Source organism: Typha latifolia, chromosome 7 (genome assembly GCF_019914945.1).
Source record: "Typha latifolia isolate L0001 chromosome 7, TyphaL0001v2, whole genome shotgun sequence".
Classification (NCBI taxonomy): Eukaryota; Viridiplantae; Streptophyta; class Magnoliopsida; order Poales; family Typhaceae; genus Typha; species Typha latifolia.
Window position 1 is genome coordinate 8,573,623 of NC_133092.1, and position 17,382 is coordinate 8,591,004.

At 39.6% G+C, this 17,382-nt stretch overlaps 1 protein-coding gene across 1 annotated transcript in view; it reads left to right on the forward strand.

Moving 5' to 3' along the window:
* LOC140792253 (E3 ubiquitin-protein ligase RGLG2-like) overlaps positions 1–15,030 on the forward strand; it is a 30,856-nt gene extending 15,826 nt beyond the window's left edge. Inside the window, exons 7-12 of the mRNA XM_073143127.1 lie at positions 13,056–13,135; positions 13,565–13,670; positions 13,753–13,880; positions 13,997–14,183; positions 14,309–14,365; positions 14,571–15,030. Coding sequence (XP_072999228.1) covers positions 13,056–13,135; positions 13,565–13,670; positions 13,753–13,880; positions 13,997–14,183; positions 14,309–14,365; positions 14,571–14,651 — 639 coding nt within the window. The 3' untranslated portion in view covers positions 14,652–15,030. The remainder of the gene's footprint in view (positions 1–13,055; positions 13,136–13,564; positions 13,671–13,752; positions 13,881–13,996; positions 14,184–14,308; positions 14,366–14,570) is intronic.
* The last annotated feature ends 2,352 nt before the right edge of the window (positions 15,031–17,382 follow it).

The window sequence follows — 17,382 nt, forward strand, 5'->3', positions numbered from 1 at the left end:
TCTTTGTTTTATTGTCCAGACCCTGCCAAAAAGAACAAAAGAAAATGTAAATAATTGAGACAGAAAAGATAGAAAGAATTGCTGAACATGATCTACAATGAGTTGGTGAACTCGAAAATATTCAACTGCTCTACTTATTTTGGATAAATATCAAGTTGCAGTGAAGGACATATATAAAAGTTTTCGTACAAGAAATTAACATATGGAATTCTTATTAGATTACATTTGAATGCTACAGGTTGAAGCTCATATCTAGTGACTAGAGAATAGAGATGGGCTAACTTTTATAAACATCTCTTTGTTATAAATTATGAAAACAGATGTAATCAGAGATGTAAGCAGAGATGTCATGTCTTAAAACCTCCACCTTAAGGTGGTAGCCCAAGTTAAAGGTGGGACTCACAAGTCAACTTAGTGATCCAAAAGTTATATATTCTAGACACTGGTGTCAATTTCATAACTTGAGAATCTCACGATCTAGACTTCTTTTGTACCTTTAGGGGAAGATTACAAGGGTACCGTAATTGGCAAGGCAACTTACCCCATCTCATTTAATTTTAATCTTTTGAGCATTTTGTTGGCATGCAATTGGACACTAGCATTACCTAAATAATCAAATTATTAATTACTTTGAAGAAAAGCCAACAGTGCTCTTACAACCAAAAGCAAGTGTGGATATCCATCAAGGCTCACATGGCCTGCTCTAGTGTTAAACAGATATAGTTCATACAATCTAAATCAAATTATAATAATTATTACACCTTATAAAAATTATTACACCTCATTAACTAAAGACAACTAACTAAGAAGCAGAACCTAGCAGGTGACCAATGGTTCAGTCATAGAACATAATAGCTGGGCCAGATAATCATTGGACGAGTAGATCCTAAGCATAGAGCCTGACCAATGCTTCAGTCATAGAACATGATGGAAAATTGCACAGATAAAAAATGAAATAGGGGGTCATAAGATACTACACAAACTATACAATAAAATTGTTCAGAATTTCAAATCCAACTCACACAATGAGCTAAATTTATGTTTTGCATAGACAGTTGCAAAATAGCTAGATTAATCAAATCTGTACACATTACTGCAAAGTACAAACAAAATAGGAACTGAAACACTCTAAACAGTAACTTGGAACATTCCAAAAGAAAACATACATGGATTTATCTAACTAAACATCTTACTAGCCAGTGAGAGTTTCTGCTGAGATGGAGGGTTCTGACAGGCAGAGTGAGGTGGAGGGTTCCGATGGGGGGAGAGTGAGATGGAGGTTCCAACAGGCAGTAGGCGGTGAGGAGATCCGATGCGGATGGCAGGCGTGAGGAGACCCTACCTCGGGTTTTCGATGAGGGCTGCAGGTGGCAAGTGTGAGGAGATCCGACGAGGGTTTCGATGAGGGCTATCCATGTGAGGAGATCTGACGACAAGGTTATAGGCTTTTGATGAGGGCGGTAGGTGACAGGCGGCACCGCAGTAGGCTAAGGCTGAAGCTAGAAGGGTTTTATTTTCCCCTTTCAGACTTTTGAAGAGGGAGTGGGAGGCAGAGACTAAGAGCGTGAGTTGAGGAGGCTGGAGTCTGGAGACTTAGGTCAGGGTAAAGGTTTTGTTAAGGTATATATATATATATAAAATGGGTTGGCGGGTTGACTTGATTGCACCCGTATACTTAAACGAGTCAAATGGGGTAGTGTTCTAAATCGAAACATGACCCAATTATTAAATGAGTTAGACAGGTTGACCCAAACCCAATTTTTGTGTTGGGTTATTGGGTCAAATCAATTTTTTTTCACCCCTACTTATGTGGGTTATGTATCTCTATATGTGCTTATGCATTGATGATATCATATATGTTACTGAACTGACTTTAATAATATGTGGATTTCATCAAAAGTTCACATTTTGCATGATGCCTAATAAGTTGATAATCTGGTGACTTCGGTCTGGCAGTTTCAAAAGGAGCCTTTATGTGAATTTTTGCACCTAGTATCATAATATATAGCCCTATGAGCCTTCTTATAAGATACTTGGAACAGATCTTAACATATACACACAGAATATGGTACTTTGTAATCTTTGGTCAATGCTTAAACCTTTGTAATATCAGATATGTAATGAAATATACTCTATATTAGCGCTTAATTTAAATGTAGAAAAATTATAAAAAAATAAAAATACCATATGTTTTGCCTTTATTATCATTAGCACCCTACATATATGTATATATCATTTGACCCATGCATTTTGCTTTTAAGTTTTAATGTCTCCAAAATATCCTAATATTAGTTTTCTTAACTAACATTTACTATATAGATGAGTTAAATTAATCATAGATGCAAAATAAATTGATGCCCAGTGCCCTGGAGTAAGTGTTGTAAGGCTAAGAAAAGTAGAAAGGGAATTACACTTTAAGATCAAAATAGTACTTTGGGTTAGGGTTCTCTATTCTGTCAGCTGTTGCCATGTTAGATATAACTCAGGGTACTTCGAGGCATTAAAACCAAAACATAGGAGTCGAATAAAATATACCCACCCAGAAGGGTGTTAATGATAATGATGACAAAACATATTGTGTTTTAAATAAATTTCCCCTAAATGTAATCTCTACTAATTTTAATTAGTAGAGATGTGATTGAGACACTATAAATTATATGTATGTACAATGTATGTATATATACTTTTTTGTATAATTATATGTATATATACTTTTTTTGTAATTGAGAGAGTTTGAATTTGTCTAAGGCACTGTAAATGAGCCTAAGCTCTAGTTAGTATGTACTTAACCACAAATAGTTCCAAGAAGAGCTTGAAGCCTATGCTAATTTATACCTTGTCTTTCGACATCAATAGGAGAGATGGCTCTATTAAATTCTATATTGCAAAGACAATACTTTTATCCAATAAGATGAGAGCAAGCATTGCCTTGCTGATTGGCACTTGTTGGTGCCGATGGAGGACAGACACAAGCACAAGGGGTGTTGCAGGGCATCCGGTAGAAGGACCGAGTCAAAACAATGAAGATGATTTGCAAGTAAGTTTGACTACTTACCCGTGTTGTGGAGCCCCTCTCATTGTTGACGCTCCTCATTGTCATTGCCTGGCCCTCTTTTTTCACCTCTCTATGCCCTAGATGTGAGATCAGACTGAGTCCTAGGGTGATGCCATCAGCGACAAAGTTGGTTTAGATAAGGACTCTAGTTCTTTCATATTCTACAAATTATTTTATTTTGTTTAACTAGGATATGATTGCTCTGATTTTGGGGGTCTCCCTCTAGTAAATTAAGGCATTGTATCCACTATTTGGGACAGAAGGACAAGGGCATGAATGCAACTATTCTACTCCCTTGTCTCTCCTTTTATGTTGACATATGATAGCATCTTGTGTCTTCTTTTAGTAAATTCTACTCTTCTGTAATTCTGAGAAATATTTAGACAAGTGAAAACGTGATCTGGTTATGTTTGAAACGATAGTGGGATTACCCTAGATTGGGTTGAAGGAGAAGAGAAAGAGGAGAAGAGAAGAGAGAGGAGAGAAGAAGAGTGGGAGAAATATTTTGTATTTCACATTTGATCAAAGAGGGGTTGACCCCTATTTATACAAAGTCACCATGAAATAAGATAATTAGATAATATTTAAATCTAATAACTCTAATAACCCCCCTCAAACTCAAGGTGGATCAGAAACCGAGAGTTTGCCAACTAAATGCGCAAAGCGCGGAAGGGAAAGAGACTTCGTGAAAAAATCGACAATCTGCTCCTCAGTGCTGAGTTGATGGAGCGAAATGATGCTAGCTCGATATTGATGCTGAGTGTAGTGCATATCGACTTCAATGTGCTTCGTCCTCATGAAAAACAGGATTTTCAGCAAGCTTTTTAGCACTATCATTATCGACATGAAGATGAGTTGGGATGGGTAAGGAAACACCCATATCACTAAGGAAACAACGGAGCCAAACAATCTCCTTAGTTGCCGCACACATAGCACAATACTCTGACTCAGTACTGGAGAGAGACATCACATTCTGTTTCTTGCTATGCCAAGAAATCAGAGAATCTCTTAGAAAATTGCAGAAGCCAGTAGTAGACTTCCAATCAGACTTGTCACCAGCATAATCTGCATCGCAAGAAGCTCGCAGAACCAAGATGGAAGTTGATGGCATGAAAAGAGAGTGAGTGATGGTGCCACGAAGGTATCGAAGAATACGTATAAGAGCAGCATAATGAGTAGATCGAGGAGCCTGCATGAACTGAGTGACAAGACCAACTGCATGAGAGATATTAGGCTGAGTAATGGTTAGGTAGACGAGTGCCCCAACTAGTTGACGATATCTAGTCGGATCTGGAAGAAGCTTACCGTCATCAGGTTGAAGCTTCACATTAAGCTCAACTAGGGTAGTAGCGGGACGAGTGTCAGTGATAGTAGCACGACTAAGAATGTCTGTAATATACTTCTGTTGGGACAGCAAAAGACTATGGGATGACTGAGCAATTTTGATACCCAGAAAGTACTGAAGAGGACCAAGGTCCTTCATCTCAAACTGACTCTGAAGATGCTGCTGAAGGGAGCGGATCCCGGTTGAGTCATCTTCGGTGATAATCATATCATCGACATATAGAAGGAGGATCACCCGACCCTGCGCAGAAGACCGTAGAAACATAGATGGCTTCAGAGGATCTCTCCTGAAATTCGTAGACTGTGAGAACACTACAAAAACAATCAAACCAGGCATGAGCAGCCTGCTTGAGCCCATAGATAGCTTGCCGCAATCGACAGATGTGACTTGGAGGAAGAGGGAAATCGGGTGGAGGGTCCATGTATACCTCCTTATCAAGAAGGCTATGAAGAAACATATTCTTCACATCCATCTGATGTAAAGGCCACTAGCAACTGGAAACAGCAGCTAGAAGAGTGCGGACAGAAGTCATCCGGGCAACTGGAGCAAAAGTCTCATCATAATCTATCTCGTATTCTTGAGTAAAACCCCAAGCAATCAGACGAGCTTTGTACCTAGCAATGGATCCATTAGGTCAATATTTGACCTTGAAGATCTATTTGCAGCTGATAGGCACAATGTCTGGTGGGCAAGGAACAACATCCCAAGTATGCATCTGCTGAAGGGCCTGAAGCTCATCTGCCATGGCTTGCTGCCATTCTGGAATCCGGACAGCCTCACGATAAGACCTAGGCTGAGGGGTGGAGTGGATGGCTGCAAGAAAAGTGTGAAACTGGGGAGAGCATGTAGCGGAAGACATCAGAAAGCCATACCAATCAGGAGGGCGATGCTCACGCTCTAGGTAACGACGAGCGGGCGTAGGAGCCATCACAGTAGAGAATAGGACGATCGAAGAGATACTACTAGGAGTGGGGGGCTCATTTGTGGGAGGAGGACATGATCTGCGAGTATAGAAGTAGGGCAAAGTCGTCATGGGAGAGGTGTACTGTGGGGGGGGCTAGGAACTCAGCAAGAGAGCGGTCCAATGGAGTAGAAGGAACTATTAGTAAAGGCGTGTCGATGGGTAGAGAAATTTGAGGCATGTGGGATATTGATGCTAGGCTGAACCAGGCACCTCGGAGGGGATGGAGGATAGGCTAGGAGTAGGGAGATCTAGAAAAGATAAATCTGATGGAGCTAAGGTATCAGTGGTAAAGAAAGGTATCTCTTTTGGAAAAGTGACATGACGCGATATCCTAAGACGATGAGCAGAAGTGTCATAGCAATGATAGCCTTTATGCTCAGGACTATATCCTAGAAAGACACACTTAGCTGTCCTAGGGGATAACTTGTTACGTTCACTCGGAGGAAGAAGAATAAAACATGTGCACCCAAAAACACGAAGATGACCCTATGAGGGGGAAGTACCATAGAGACGATCGTATGGAGTCAATCCATCAAGAACAGATGATAGAGTTTGATTGATGAGATAGAGAGTAGTAAGAAGGGCCTCAGCCCAATAAGAACGAGGAACATAAGCCTCAAAGAGAAGAGCTCGAGTGGTCTTAAGAAGATGACGATGTTTTCGTTCGGCAACTCCATTCTGAGCAGAGGTATAGGGACACGACCGCTGAGGTAGACTACCGGCAGAAGCATGAGTAGAACGAAACTCATAAGAAAGATACTCACGAGCACCATCAGATCGAAAGATTTTAATGGATCGACCAAACTGAGTACAAACCATAGAAGAGAAATCACGATAAATCTAACATACTTCAGAGCATTGACGCATAAGATAAACCTAAGTGAAACGAGAAAAATCATTAATGAAATACACAGTAGATAAAACCAAGACCCGAAGGGAGTGGAACGGGTCCCCAAATATCAGAGTGCACAAGGTGAAAAAGGGAATTAGAGATATTCGTACTAAGAGGAAACAGAAGGGCCCGGTGTTTTGCCAACCTACAGCCAGTACAAGAGGACAAACAAGAAAAATGACCACTGCCTAAACATCTAGACCGGGACAAGGTTTTGAGACGTTGACTCGATACATGACCTAGACGTCGATGCCACAAGTCTGAAGGAGAGAGAGGAGTGACTGGAGAAGCACTGGGACAAGGTGATGGAAGGTGAAGGTGATCCAGGTAATAAAGCTCATGTATCCGACTACCAATCCCAATCCTCTGGTCTGTAGACGAGTCCTGTACAACACAAGAAGTAGAAGAGAAGGATATAGTGTAACCAGAGTCAGAAAGTTGAGTAATAGAAATAAAACTCATGATTAGGCCGGGGACAAGCCAAACATCAGATAAAGTAAGACGACTCATGGGATCCGTAGTAGGAGTAATGTAACCAATATGAGAGGGTAATGGGTCCCATCAGTTGTATGAACATGAGGAAGAGTGATACGGACAGAGGTGAGGCTAGTAAAGATAGAAGGGTCACCAGTCATATGATGTGAGGCGCCGGAATCAAAAATCCAAGGCTTAGTCATACCAGAGACAGCAGATGCAGAAGTAGAGGCACTAATGAAGTTGAGAGCTCCATGAATGAGCTGCTGAATCTGCTGGAGTTGCGCACTGTTGAAGGTGAGATTGCTGGAGTGATCGGATGGACTAATATTTGGTGCAGCAGTAGAGGAAGCTAAGTGACAACTCCTATCCTTGCTTGATCCCCTTTTGCCAGAACGAGGAACAAGCTCAGGATGAAATCGATAGCAGCGAGCGGCAAGATGACCAGGACGACCACAATGAGTGCACATAGGACACGATGGGTGGTGATCTCGTCCAGGCACATGAGTGACGCGAGCAGCAGTCGAAATATCAGGCGTGACTGATATAGAAGCAGGAGCAACATCAAGCACACTCTCTATGGCTACAGAAGGTGGTGTAAGACGTTGCCTAAGCTCTTCAGCTTGTAACTTAGCTATGGCACTGTGTAGGCTTAGCAGAGTGGAGCGATGCAATAAATGACGAGTCAGATCCCCAAATTCCGAACGAAGAGCATTTAGAAAATCCATTAGATGATCCTCGTCACGGTGGCGCTGAGCGGATATCGAGTTAGAGGGATGGCTGAAAGTGGGCTCCATAGACGTAAGCTCACGCCATATGTCAGTCATGTGGGCGTAAATGTCCTGGATAGAGAGCTGACCTTATCTGACCTCTTGAGCATCGCGACTAAGCTAAAAGCGACGCATCAGACTCGACTGTACAAATCGACGACTAAGATGAGCCCAAATGGCCTGAGCAGAAGATAAGGTCTGAAGCTGAGGTCGAAACGATTGATCAACTTGCAAGATGAGGTAGGTGCAAACCTCCATGTCAATTAGCTCCCACTCATCATACTTCGAAAATGGAACCTCCGACTGAACAGTCTTGGGTGTGTCAGACTCAGTAGAGGTCATAGTGGTGGTCTGAATGATAGTGCGAGGGGGAGCACATCCCGTAGAAATGCCGTCAATGTGCCCGAGAAGACGTCACCCACGGAGGACTGTCTCAATAGAAGATGCCCATGTGATCCAATCCCGCTCGGTGACAAGTAAAAAACCGACTAATGATACACTCTCATGACCAACTGGAACATAAGATGCCATTGGAAGGAACGACAATTGATCAGCCCAAGGTTCCCAGTATCGGGATCGGGATTGGTATCGGCCGTCCAGAAAAACGATACGTATCGGCCGTATCGGCCGTTCGTATCGGATCAGTCTATTTTTTAATTATATAAAATTCTAAATATTATTTAAAAATGTAGAAAAATTTAGAAAAAATGACAAAATAAGAAAACAAAAATTACTCACATATGAAGTCTAAAAACTTTAAAAAATGTATTAACTTACTCAAAATTTAAAACTTTGTTGAATACCGAGCTGATTCTCATAAATTTCTATAGTCTTCATCATCATAATCACCATAAGTTTGTAAATATTGATGTCTGGAACCTGATGCTCCAAAAAGTGATTCCATCATACTAGTCATATTGTATGGATCTTGTTGTGTGACTTGCGTTTGAGGAGGATAATAACCAGCACTTGGATCTTGTGCCTGAGAATACTGAGGATAATAACTAGCATATGGATCTTGTGATGGCTACAAACAATAAATACTCGATGTACCATAATCATAGGAACCAAAATGCATCTCATGACGATGTTGCTGATATGTATATATATCCTCAGTTTCTCTATCTTCACTTTTTATGCCTCCTTGACTTTCCTCAACGAATGTAGATGGAATGATCTCACCACCATATGTATCATCAGGACTATGACTAGTACTAGTAGGTATACTATCTCTCGCTGCTGAATGACTCGTACCAGCCTCTGCCCTCGTCGTAGTCTTTCCCAATATTTCATCTAATCATGGGTTATCTCAATCATCTAATAACCTGTCCTCTATTTCTCTGATCCATGGAGTCAAGGGGTCTTCTTCATCAAAAACATGATTTAAATCAATCAGTTGTTCATTTTCTGCCTTCTTAAATTTCTCTCCTTCAATCTCATATTATAATGACAAAAAACTAATTTCTCTAATCTTTCCATTGTCAATCGGTTGCGTGTTTTTGTGTGGATTAAGGAAAAAGTAGTCCAATTTCTTTCACACTGTGATGAAGACACAGTTTGACTTAAAATCTTCTTTGCTATTGGCGTCAAATTTTGTGCCCCCTCCCATCTATAAATAGACCACCATTCAGCTGGAGTGTTATGAGATATAGCTGCAGCAACTTTAGCAGTACTGAATTGCCTAGCTCTCAATCCATATCTCTCCATCTGAAATCAGAAATATATTATTAGCTTATTGATTATATTGAAAGTTAAAACTTGAAACAAATAATAATAAAATTATTTAATTGAATCATAACTCACTTCTTTATCGCACAGGATTTGTTTATGAATATCGGGCTCAAGCTTGCTGATTACCTTTCTAACCCCCAACAAGACTTCACTATCATTATTGACATTTTTAGAGAATTGAAATCTTGGATTAAGAAAATACCCTATAGAAATTTAAAATTTGTAAGCATGCAAATTTTTAAATATTCATAAATAAAAGTAAATTAAAACTTAAAACTTAAAAGCATGCTTACCAGTAGCGTGTATATCTCTATGTAGTTGTTTATTCCATCTAGAATCAATTATCTTTCACCACTTCCTATAACTTTAGCCCACATTTTTTTTTATTGATTCTTTAGCTATGTCCATTGCCCCATATAAGAAACCCATCTCAGACTTGTCATCACTGTCTACAAGTCTTAATATTTTGACAAGAGGCTTAAATACTGCGGTGGCAATTGTAATATTATCCCAAAATGTATTTCCAAAAGCCATATTTTTCAAAGTTTCACCTAAAGATTTATCTTTAGGTTTCATATTCTTAATTTTCATAGACCACTCCTGTGATGTAAATATCCGCATAATATCATCCTTGTAGCGCATGATGCTCTCCAAGGCTAAAAAGTGAGTGGCAAATCTAGTGACGCCGGGTCTGATGATCTTCCTACCACCAGTCATCTGCCTGAGTAAATTAAGAACCTAACTATGGTTATATATAAAATTTATTAACCTCTGACCTTCACATATGATCATGTCAATTTCAGGCTCTTTTGCAATATCCTCTAACATCAGATCAATACAATGTGCAGCACATGGCATCCAATATAAATGAGGTCTTTTAATCATCAGTAAATTTCCAGCAGCTTTATAATTTGCCCCATTATCAGTAACCACTTGGACTACTCTTTTTTCACTGATTTCTTGTACCACCTCATCCATCAACTGACAAATATAATCTGCATTTTTGAAATGAGCAGTAGCATCCACAGACTTCAAAAATATTGTCCTCATGCCAGAGTACACTAAGAAATTAATTATATTTCTTCTGTTTTGTGTACTCCACCCATCATATTAGTGTACAACCAAATTCATCCCAATACCGTTTAAATGTCTCAATATAAGTATGAAGTTCATCTACTTCTAAGTCAAGATAATTAGTAGCAATATCATTTGAACTAGAAGAGGGAACACCATGCCCTACTGATTGTATAGCTTCCACCATAGTGTGATAGTAAGGGCTATCAGCTACATTAAAAAGAATATGGTTGTAGAAGAAAAATTAGAGATAGCTTTACCAATGTGTTTCTTTGCATTTTTAATTCTTTTGAGAGCTGTCTTGATTGAAGTCTGCGTACGATCCTTTTTTTTTAAAGATATGTATCCATTGGTCCAATATTTTCAGACTCTGCTGTAACACCAGGAGTCCTATAGGTAGAACTGCTGCCCTCATATTCTCTCTCTTCTCGTATATTAAGTGATCTAGATCTTTGAAAGTTACCACCAGTGCTTCTTCTCATTTCTTCCTCTTCTCTATGCATATTTTTGCTCTCTTTCATTTCCCTCCTCATCTGTCTGTCCTCCTCATCCTCCTCACTTTGCTCACTGCTATCATTATCAATGTGTACATGATTATGCATCAATTTTTCACGAATCATTGACTCTCTTTGTTGTGCAGATTGTTTATCCTTCTTTTTGCCAATTAAATGAGCCAACATCTGCTTTCTAACTTCCAAAGACACTTGAGTGCAAGCTGCTACATTTCCTTGTCTTCCAACTAAATGTTCTTTCAAACGGCTGACACCACCACTCATTTCTTTTCCACACCAGTTGCATTTAACGCGCCTTTTATCTTGCCCAATAGTGCTGCAATGTTGCCACTTAATGTCGGTATCATATGACTTCTCTATTGGAGCCATTGATATTTTAGCTCTGCAATTAAAAAACATAAATAAAAATTAAAATATAATATAATCTCTGCTGCAGCATTGCTGCTGAGCTGCTGCTGCTGCAGCTCACAGCAGCAGTATGCTTGCTGCTGCAAGCATTGCAACAGCAGCAGCTGCTGCACAATGGAAAAAAAAAAAAAAAACTGAAAAAAAACTTACCGAAGGTCGCCGGAGATCGAGGTCGTCGGAGAACGTCGCCGGAGGTCGAGATCACCGGAGAGATGGAGATCTACTCACTATTCAGTCATCGGTGAGAAAGAGAGTAAGAGATCTGTGAGAAAGAGAGAAAGAAAAGAGAGAAAGAAAGAAAAGAGAGAAAGAGGAAAAGAGAGAAAGAGAGAGAAAAGGGAGAGAGGCAGGTGGGGGGTGGGGACATCAATTATTGATGTCCCCCGGGTCGGATTCGACTCGTTCCCACCCGTTTTGGTCGGGATCGGCCGAGACCATAACGGAGCAGGTTTCGGTCGAAACAGCCGAAACCGCAGCCGAAACCAATCAGGATCGGGATCGGCTAGGGCCGATCCCAATCCGTTTCGGCCGATCCCACTCGGGATCGGTCGAAACTGGGAACCTTGGATCAGCCACCCTGAGAGTGATGTAAGATTTTCCACTTAGCCCACTCAAGTCTTTCGTCGAACACCTGGTGAGCGGAAGTTTTGAATAGAACAGCAAAAGGAGAGTTGAGAATACAATGAATTTTCGTCGAATACTTGGTGGGCAGTAGGTGAAAATATAATGCTGCAGGTGCAGAATCAAAGAACTACAGAAAAAAAGAGTGTTGTGGAGGTAGGGAACTTTCATCGAACATTTGGTGGGCGCTAGCCAAAACAATGGGTCCGAGCTGTTAGAATTAAAGGAGATGAAAGGCAGCTCGATCAAGAACAACAGCTTAAAGGGTGGTTGCACTGTTGCTTCTGAACTAAGAAGAGGAAGGAGACTGATGCCTGTGCTGCTGCTGAAAACAGAGGCAGCTGCGACTACTGTTGTTGCTGCGGTGGCTATGGCTGTGGCTGCTGCAGTTGCTGCTGCACTTGCAGGAACTCGCGAGGAAGAGTGGATGTGCTGCTGCTGCTGAAAACAGGGGCAGCTGCAGCTGTCGTTGTTGCTGCTGTGGTGGCTACGGTGGCTAGGGTTACTGCTGTGGTGGCTGCGGCTGCTGCTGCAGTGGTTGTGGTGATGGAGGCTGCGGCAGTGGCTGCTGTAGCGTTAGCGAGCTTGAGGAGTGAGGCGGCAACTCCCAAGCTCAACGATGGTGAAAAACGATCCAAGAGGGAGATGACTATTTGAGAATGAGAGCTAGAGATCGGGACGCTCTGATACCATGAAACGATAGTGGGATTACCCTAGATTGGGTTGAAGGAGAAGAGAGAGGAGAAGAGAAGAGAGAGGAGAGAAGAAGAGTGGGAGAAATATTTTGTATTTCACATTTGATCAAAGAGGGGTTGACCCCTATTTATACAAGGTCACCATGAAATAAGATAATTAGATAATATTTAAATCTAATAACTCTAATAATGATTAACCAAGTTGACTTATGCGCACTTTCCAAATATGGCATTTGGCTTTGTAGCAAGTCTTGTATATTTTTAATATGGAAACAGAAAGGATTTTTGGGTGCAACTACTGTGTATACAGATGGATATTGCCTAAGCTGTCATTGTGTATGTATGTATGAGAAGAATAATAGCCATTCTGTTGTTCCTATAATTATTCAATTCTTGTACTTGTTCCTTCGAATATCTGTTCCAAGACTCGACTTCCTCCTATCTTTTGGAACTTTTTACATTCTTTTCAAGATATATGTTTGACTTTTTCCTCATTAAATGGTGTGTGATATAGGTCACTAGGAGTGTAGATACTGAATTTGGACAATTAAGCTCACAGGAACAGAGGACTGTTGATGCTATTGTGAAAGCCAGGTAATTTACTCAAATTGTTTGTCACCTATAAAACTATTCATTCTTGTGTGAAAAGTCGCATGAAGTTGGTATGTTGATTTGAGTATTATGGATCTTTGACTTCCAAAAGTTTCAATGCATTACATGTACACATGTTTGGTGGAATAGTCCCTGCATGTATGGTGATCCTATTTTATAAGACATTTTGCCTCCGCCTCTAGCGAACTGTCCTAATTTTAGCTTATGAGAAATCCCTCTATTGTCTGTTTTTGTGCTGGCCAGTCAGCTTAGATCAAGATTTTGAGGGCTGATGTCAGGCTGACAGTGGATCTTATAATTAGATCATTTGTTGGAGCCATTCTTCTTCAGTCCATATCTTGGGAAAGGCTTTTGGACAATTGCGGTGATGAGAATGCACAAGTTGATTCTGACATGCCTTTTATGTTGCAGTGAACTTCCTTTGTCCATTGTCTTGGTTGGCGTCGGGGATGGCCCTTGGGACACAATGAAGGAATTTGATGATAACATTCCTGCCCGATCTTTTGATAATTTCCAGGTAACAAATGATGCTAGATATCAATTCTAAAACCTACTGCTTTTTTTTTTCTTAAAAAAGAAATTGCATCTTCTTTTTCCAGTTTGTGAATTTTACAGATATAATGTCTAAGAACATGTCACAATCAAGAAAAGAGGCCGCATTTGCTCTTGCAGCTTTAATGGAAATACCTGCACAGTATAAAGCAACACTTGAATTGGGAATCTTAGGGTATGCAAGGAAGCCCCTTCAATTGACATCTCTATTCTTATTGTCAGAAAGTCAAATCCTCTCCTCTTGCTTATTCTAGCCTCTATCTTGATATCTCCCTTTTGTTTGTTGAGCAGTCGTTATTCTGCAAAGTCTCCAGATAGGGTACCTCTCCCGCCACCTAATGGAAATAGTGACGCTTATTCCTTTGATTCCAAAAGCTCTAAGTCAAGCAATTTCGAGCAGAGTACATCACATTATGATGGATATGATACTACACCAAGTACAGCTCCTTTTGCACCTAGTGCTTCATGGGATAATCAGGTATATTATCACAAGGGCATATAATCAATTCGTCTCTTATGTTTTTTATTGGTTTTAGATAATCTATTGTGTACATAAAATGTGACAACAAGTAGTGGCGTAAAATCTCTCATCATCTTTGTCAGGTTTGCCCAATTTGCCTTGTGAACCCGAAAGACATGGCTTTTGGTTGTGGACACCAGGTGAAGCTTTTTGATTTTTTTTTTTATTGGTCTCCTAGCCGATTCTTTCATATTTAGAAGCATCTTTAGTAATCTGAGAAAACATAATTTCTTTTTTGTGAAGTTCAAAGTATGAAGGTTTTATCTGATTCCAAAATACACAGTATCACCTTTCTGCCTCCCAAATTTGTTCTAGTGTCTCATTGGATTAAATTTCCCCTTGCAGACTTGCTGTGACTGTGGGCCAAGCCTTCAGTCATGTCCGATCTGTCGTAGTCAAATTCAGACAAGAATAAAGTTATACTGACCCCATCGACAGTGTGACTATCTTTTTCCTATTCTTCTCACAAAGAAGACTTAAGACCAATAATGCCGCTGTATTTCACTAGCCTGCGGTTGGAAGAATGGTTGGGGATTATGATAAGTGTAATCATGTGCACTGCATTGTACCTTTTTGTACATATAACCCTCTTCACTGATGGCAACAGTGTATCTGTTTGCCGTCTGCATGACTAGCACTAGGTCTAGATATTTCATTTTCTTATCTTTTAAGTTGATCTATTTGTGGTGTCCATTGCATAATTTGTTGCTTTTGTGTATACGGTAATGAGAACATCTTTTCATTGGTTACTGGTGTTTATGTGATTCATAATACATTTAAACGCAATTAGGTTATTCTGGTCTAACTTGGCACTGAGTCTTCAGATATTCCTATTGGTTCTACGTGCTTCAGAGCCTTGCAGAAGTGCAGTACCGAGAAAAAATTTCCCTGTTTATTTCTGTTCTTGTAGAATTTAATGATTTCTTTTTTGCAAATAACCACCTATATTTCGGATTTATTGCAAACTCTCCTCCCTCCTAGATTGGCAGGCAATTGACTCCTTTTGTTGGTTCGTCTGCTAAAGTATTCGATAGTTAGAATATTCTATTTTATTCTGAAAAACATACCACCCTTCACCCTTCAGGAGGTTTATCTAGAAGGTGGTAATAGGAAATAAGTTTATTTTGTGAAAGAATTGTAGGATCATCCTTATCAGCTAATAAGAGGTGGTAGTGATTTGGAAATATATCTAAAGAGGTTGGGTGATTTGCATAAAAAATATAATTGGTTTCCAATTTTATCACCTAGGTTTGTTTTAGTTTTCACTTGCAAGTTAGTTTTCTTTTTTCTTTTTAAGTTTGTCCTTCTACCACTTGAGTCTTATGAGATGGAAAGAAATATTATGATACTCTTCTTCTACTTCTATATTTCACTCTTCTCATCTTCTTTTCAACTTTCTAGCTGTCAAAACCGAAAAATACAAAGGCCTCAAAGATGGCACCCCCTAAAGATGATGAAGAGAGTGCAGTGAAGTAAGGAGAAGATGGTTATTGGATATGACGTGATGTTGGGGTTAAATTAAAAATACGTCCAGATTACACTTGGGAAAGTTAAGCATATCAAACAATACAAATAGCCACATTGTAGCACCATTAAGAGGGTTACTGCATAAGTACTTCATGTCTCCTCTGTAGAATATGGTACCGTAACTAGGGGTGAAAACGGGTCGGATTAACTTCGACCCGACCCGCTATCTGACCCGACTCGGATTGGATTCGGATAAAAAATTTCTATCCGATTCGGATTCGGATTCGGATACGGATAGAATTTTTAAAAAAAATTCGGATACGGGTCAGATATATTTTTCGGATTCGGATACGGATATCGGATATCCGTTTATTCGCATATTTTTTTAAATGATTTACAGTTTTTAGTTTGCTTATTTAAATAGTAAGTATTAATATTATTACTAATAATACGTTATATATTATTTATAGAGATTAATTTCTCTAATTTTATATATTTGACATACAAAAAAATTATTTGTTATAAAACTCTTAATAATTTTGTGTTAATTATATTTAAATAAAATATTATAATTATTTTAAATTTAATCAATATTCATTTAAGATCCGATCCTTTATCCGAAAATTATCCATATCCGTTTAGTTAGGATATAATTTTAAATTTTACTATCCGTATCTGAATCCGTATCCGAACTAAAAATACGGATCCGGATATGGGTTGAGCACTATCCAATCCGTATCCGATCCGTTTTCACCCCTAACCGTAACACTACAAAGAACCTTCTTTGGATCATCAAACCTGAGAAAATATGAATTAGTTATCAAGTTTCTCGAACTATTTACTTATATCTACTTTAAGAGTTTATTTTTGAATCTCATCCCTACTATTTAGGCAAATTGTTGGAAGTAAACTCACACTAGCAATTAGTGAGGATGAAATAAGTCTTTAAAAGTTTGAATATGGTACTATTTCTCTCATTCCTCCTCCTTTTTCTGACTATAACACTTATTTTACTCAATACGGCTCGTAGTACTTGTGACCTAGCTTTTGGTTCAGAATTGGCCTCAATGTAGACTGTCGATACGATTAGGCTCGAACAAGCACCCATTGACCCACCTTGAACTCGTGCTCATGCTGGCTCTTGTCATGAGTCTGCTTCATGCAGTTTTGGGCTGCTACTATATGAGTCTTGAGTTTTCTCAAAGCTTCATCTTGATCTACAAGTTATAAGTTGAGCTCGGTTAGGTCCGATGCCGTGAGTTGAGTCGATCATAGGCGTGCAAGATAGGTAGAGTGTGCCTATAAACCATCTCAAACGGAGTTATGTCAGTGCTGGAGTGATGAGCTGTATCATAAAACCACTCGACCTATGGAAGGAATTTGACTCAATCTTTCGGTCGGTCTGCATGAAGAAACACATGTAGTGCATGAGCCTGCGGTTTACCACCCCAGTTTGGTCATCCATCTTGGGGTGATAGACTGAACTAAGTTTGACTTGCGATTTGAAAAACTTGAACTAAAACTCACTGATGAAGATGCAATCCAGGTCTAACACGATCGCCCTAGGCATCCCATTTAAGTGTGTCACTTTTTGAACATAAATTTCAGCAACCTTCTTTGCTAAAAATGCATGTGCCAAGGCTATAAAATGAGTGTATTTGCTCAGCCCTATCCACCACCACAAACACCA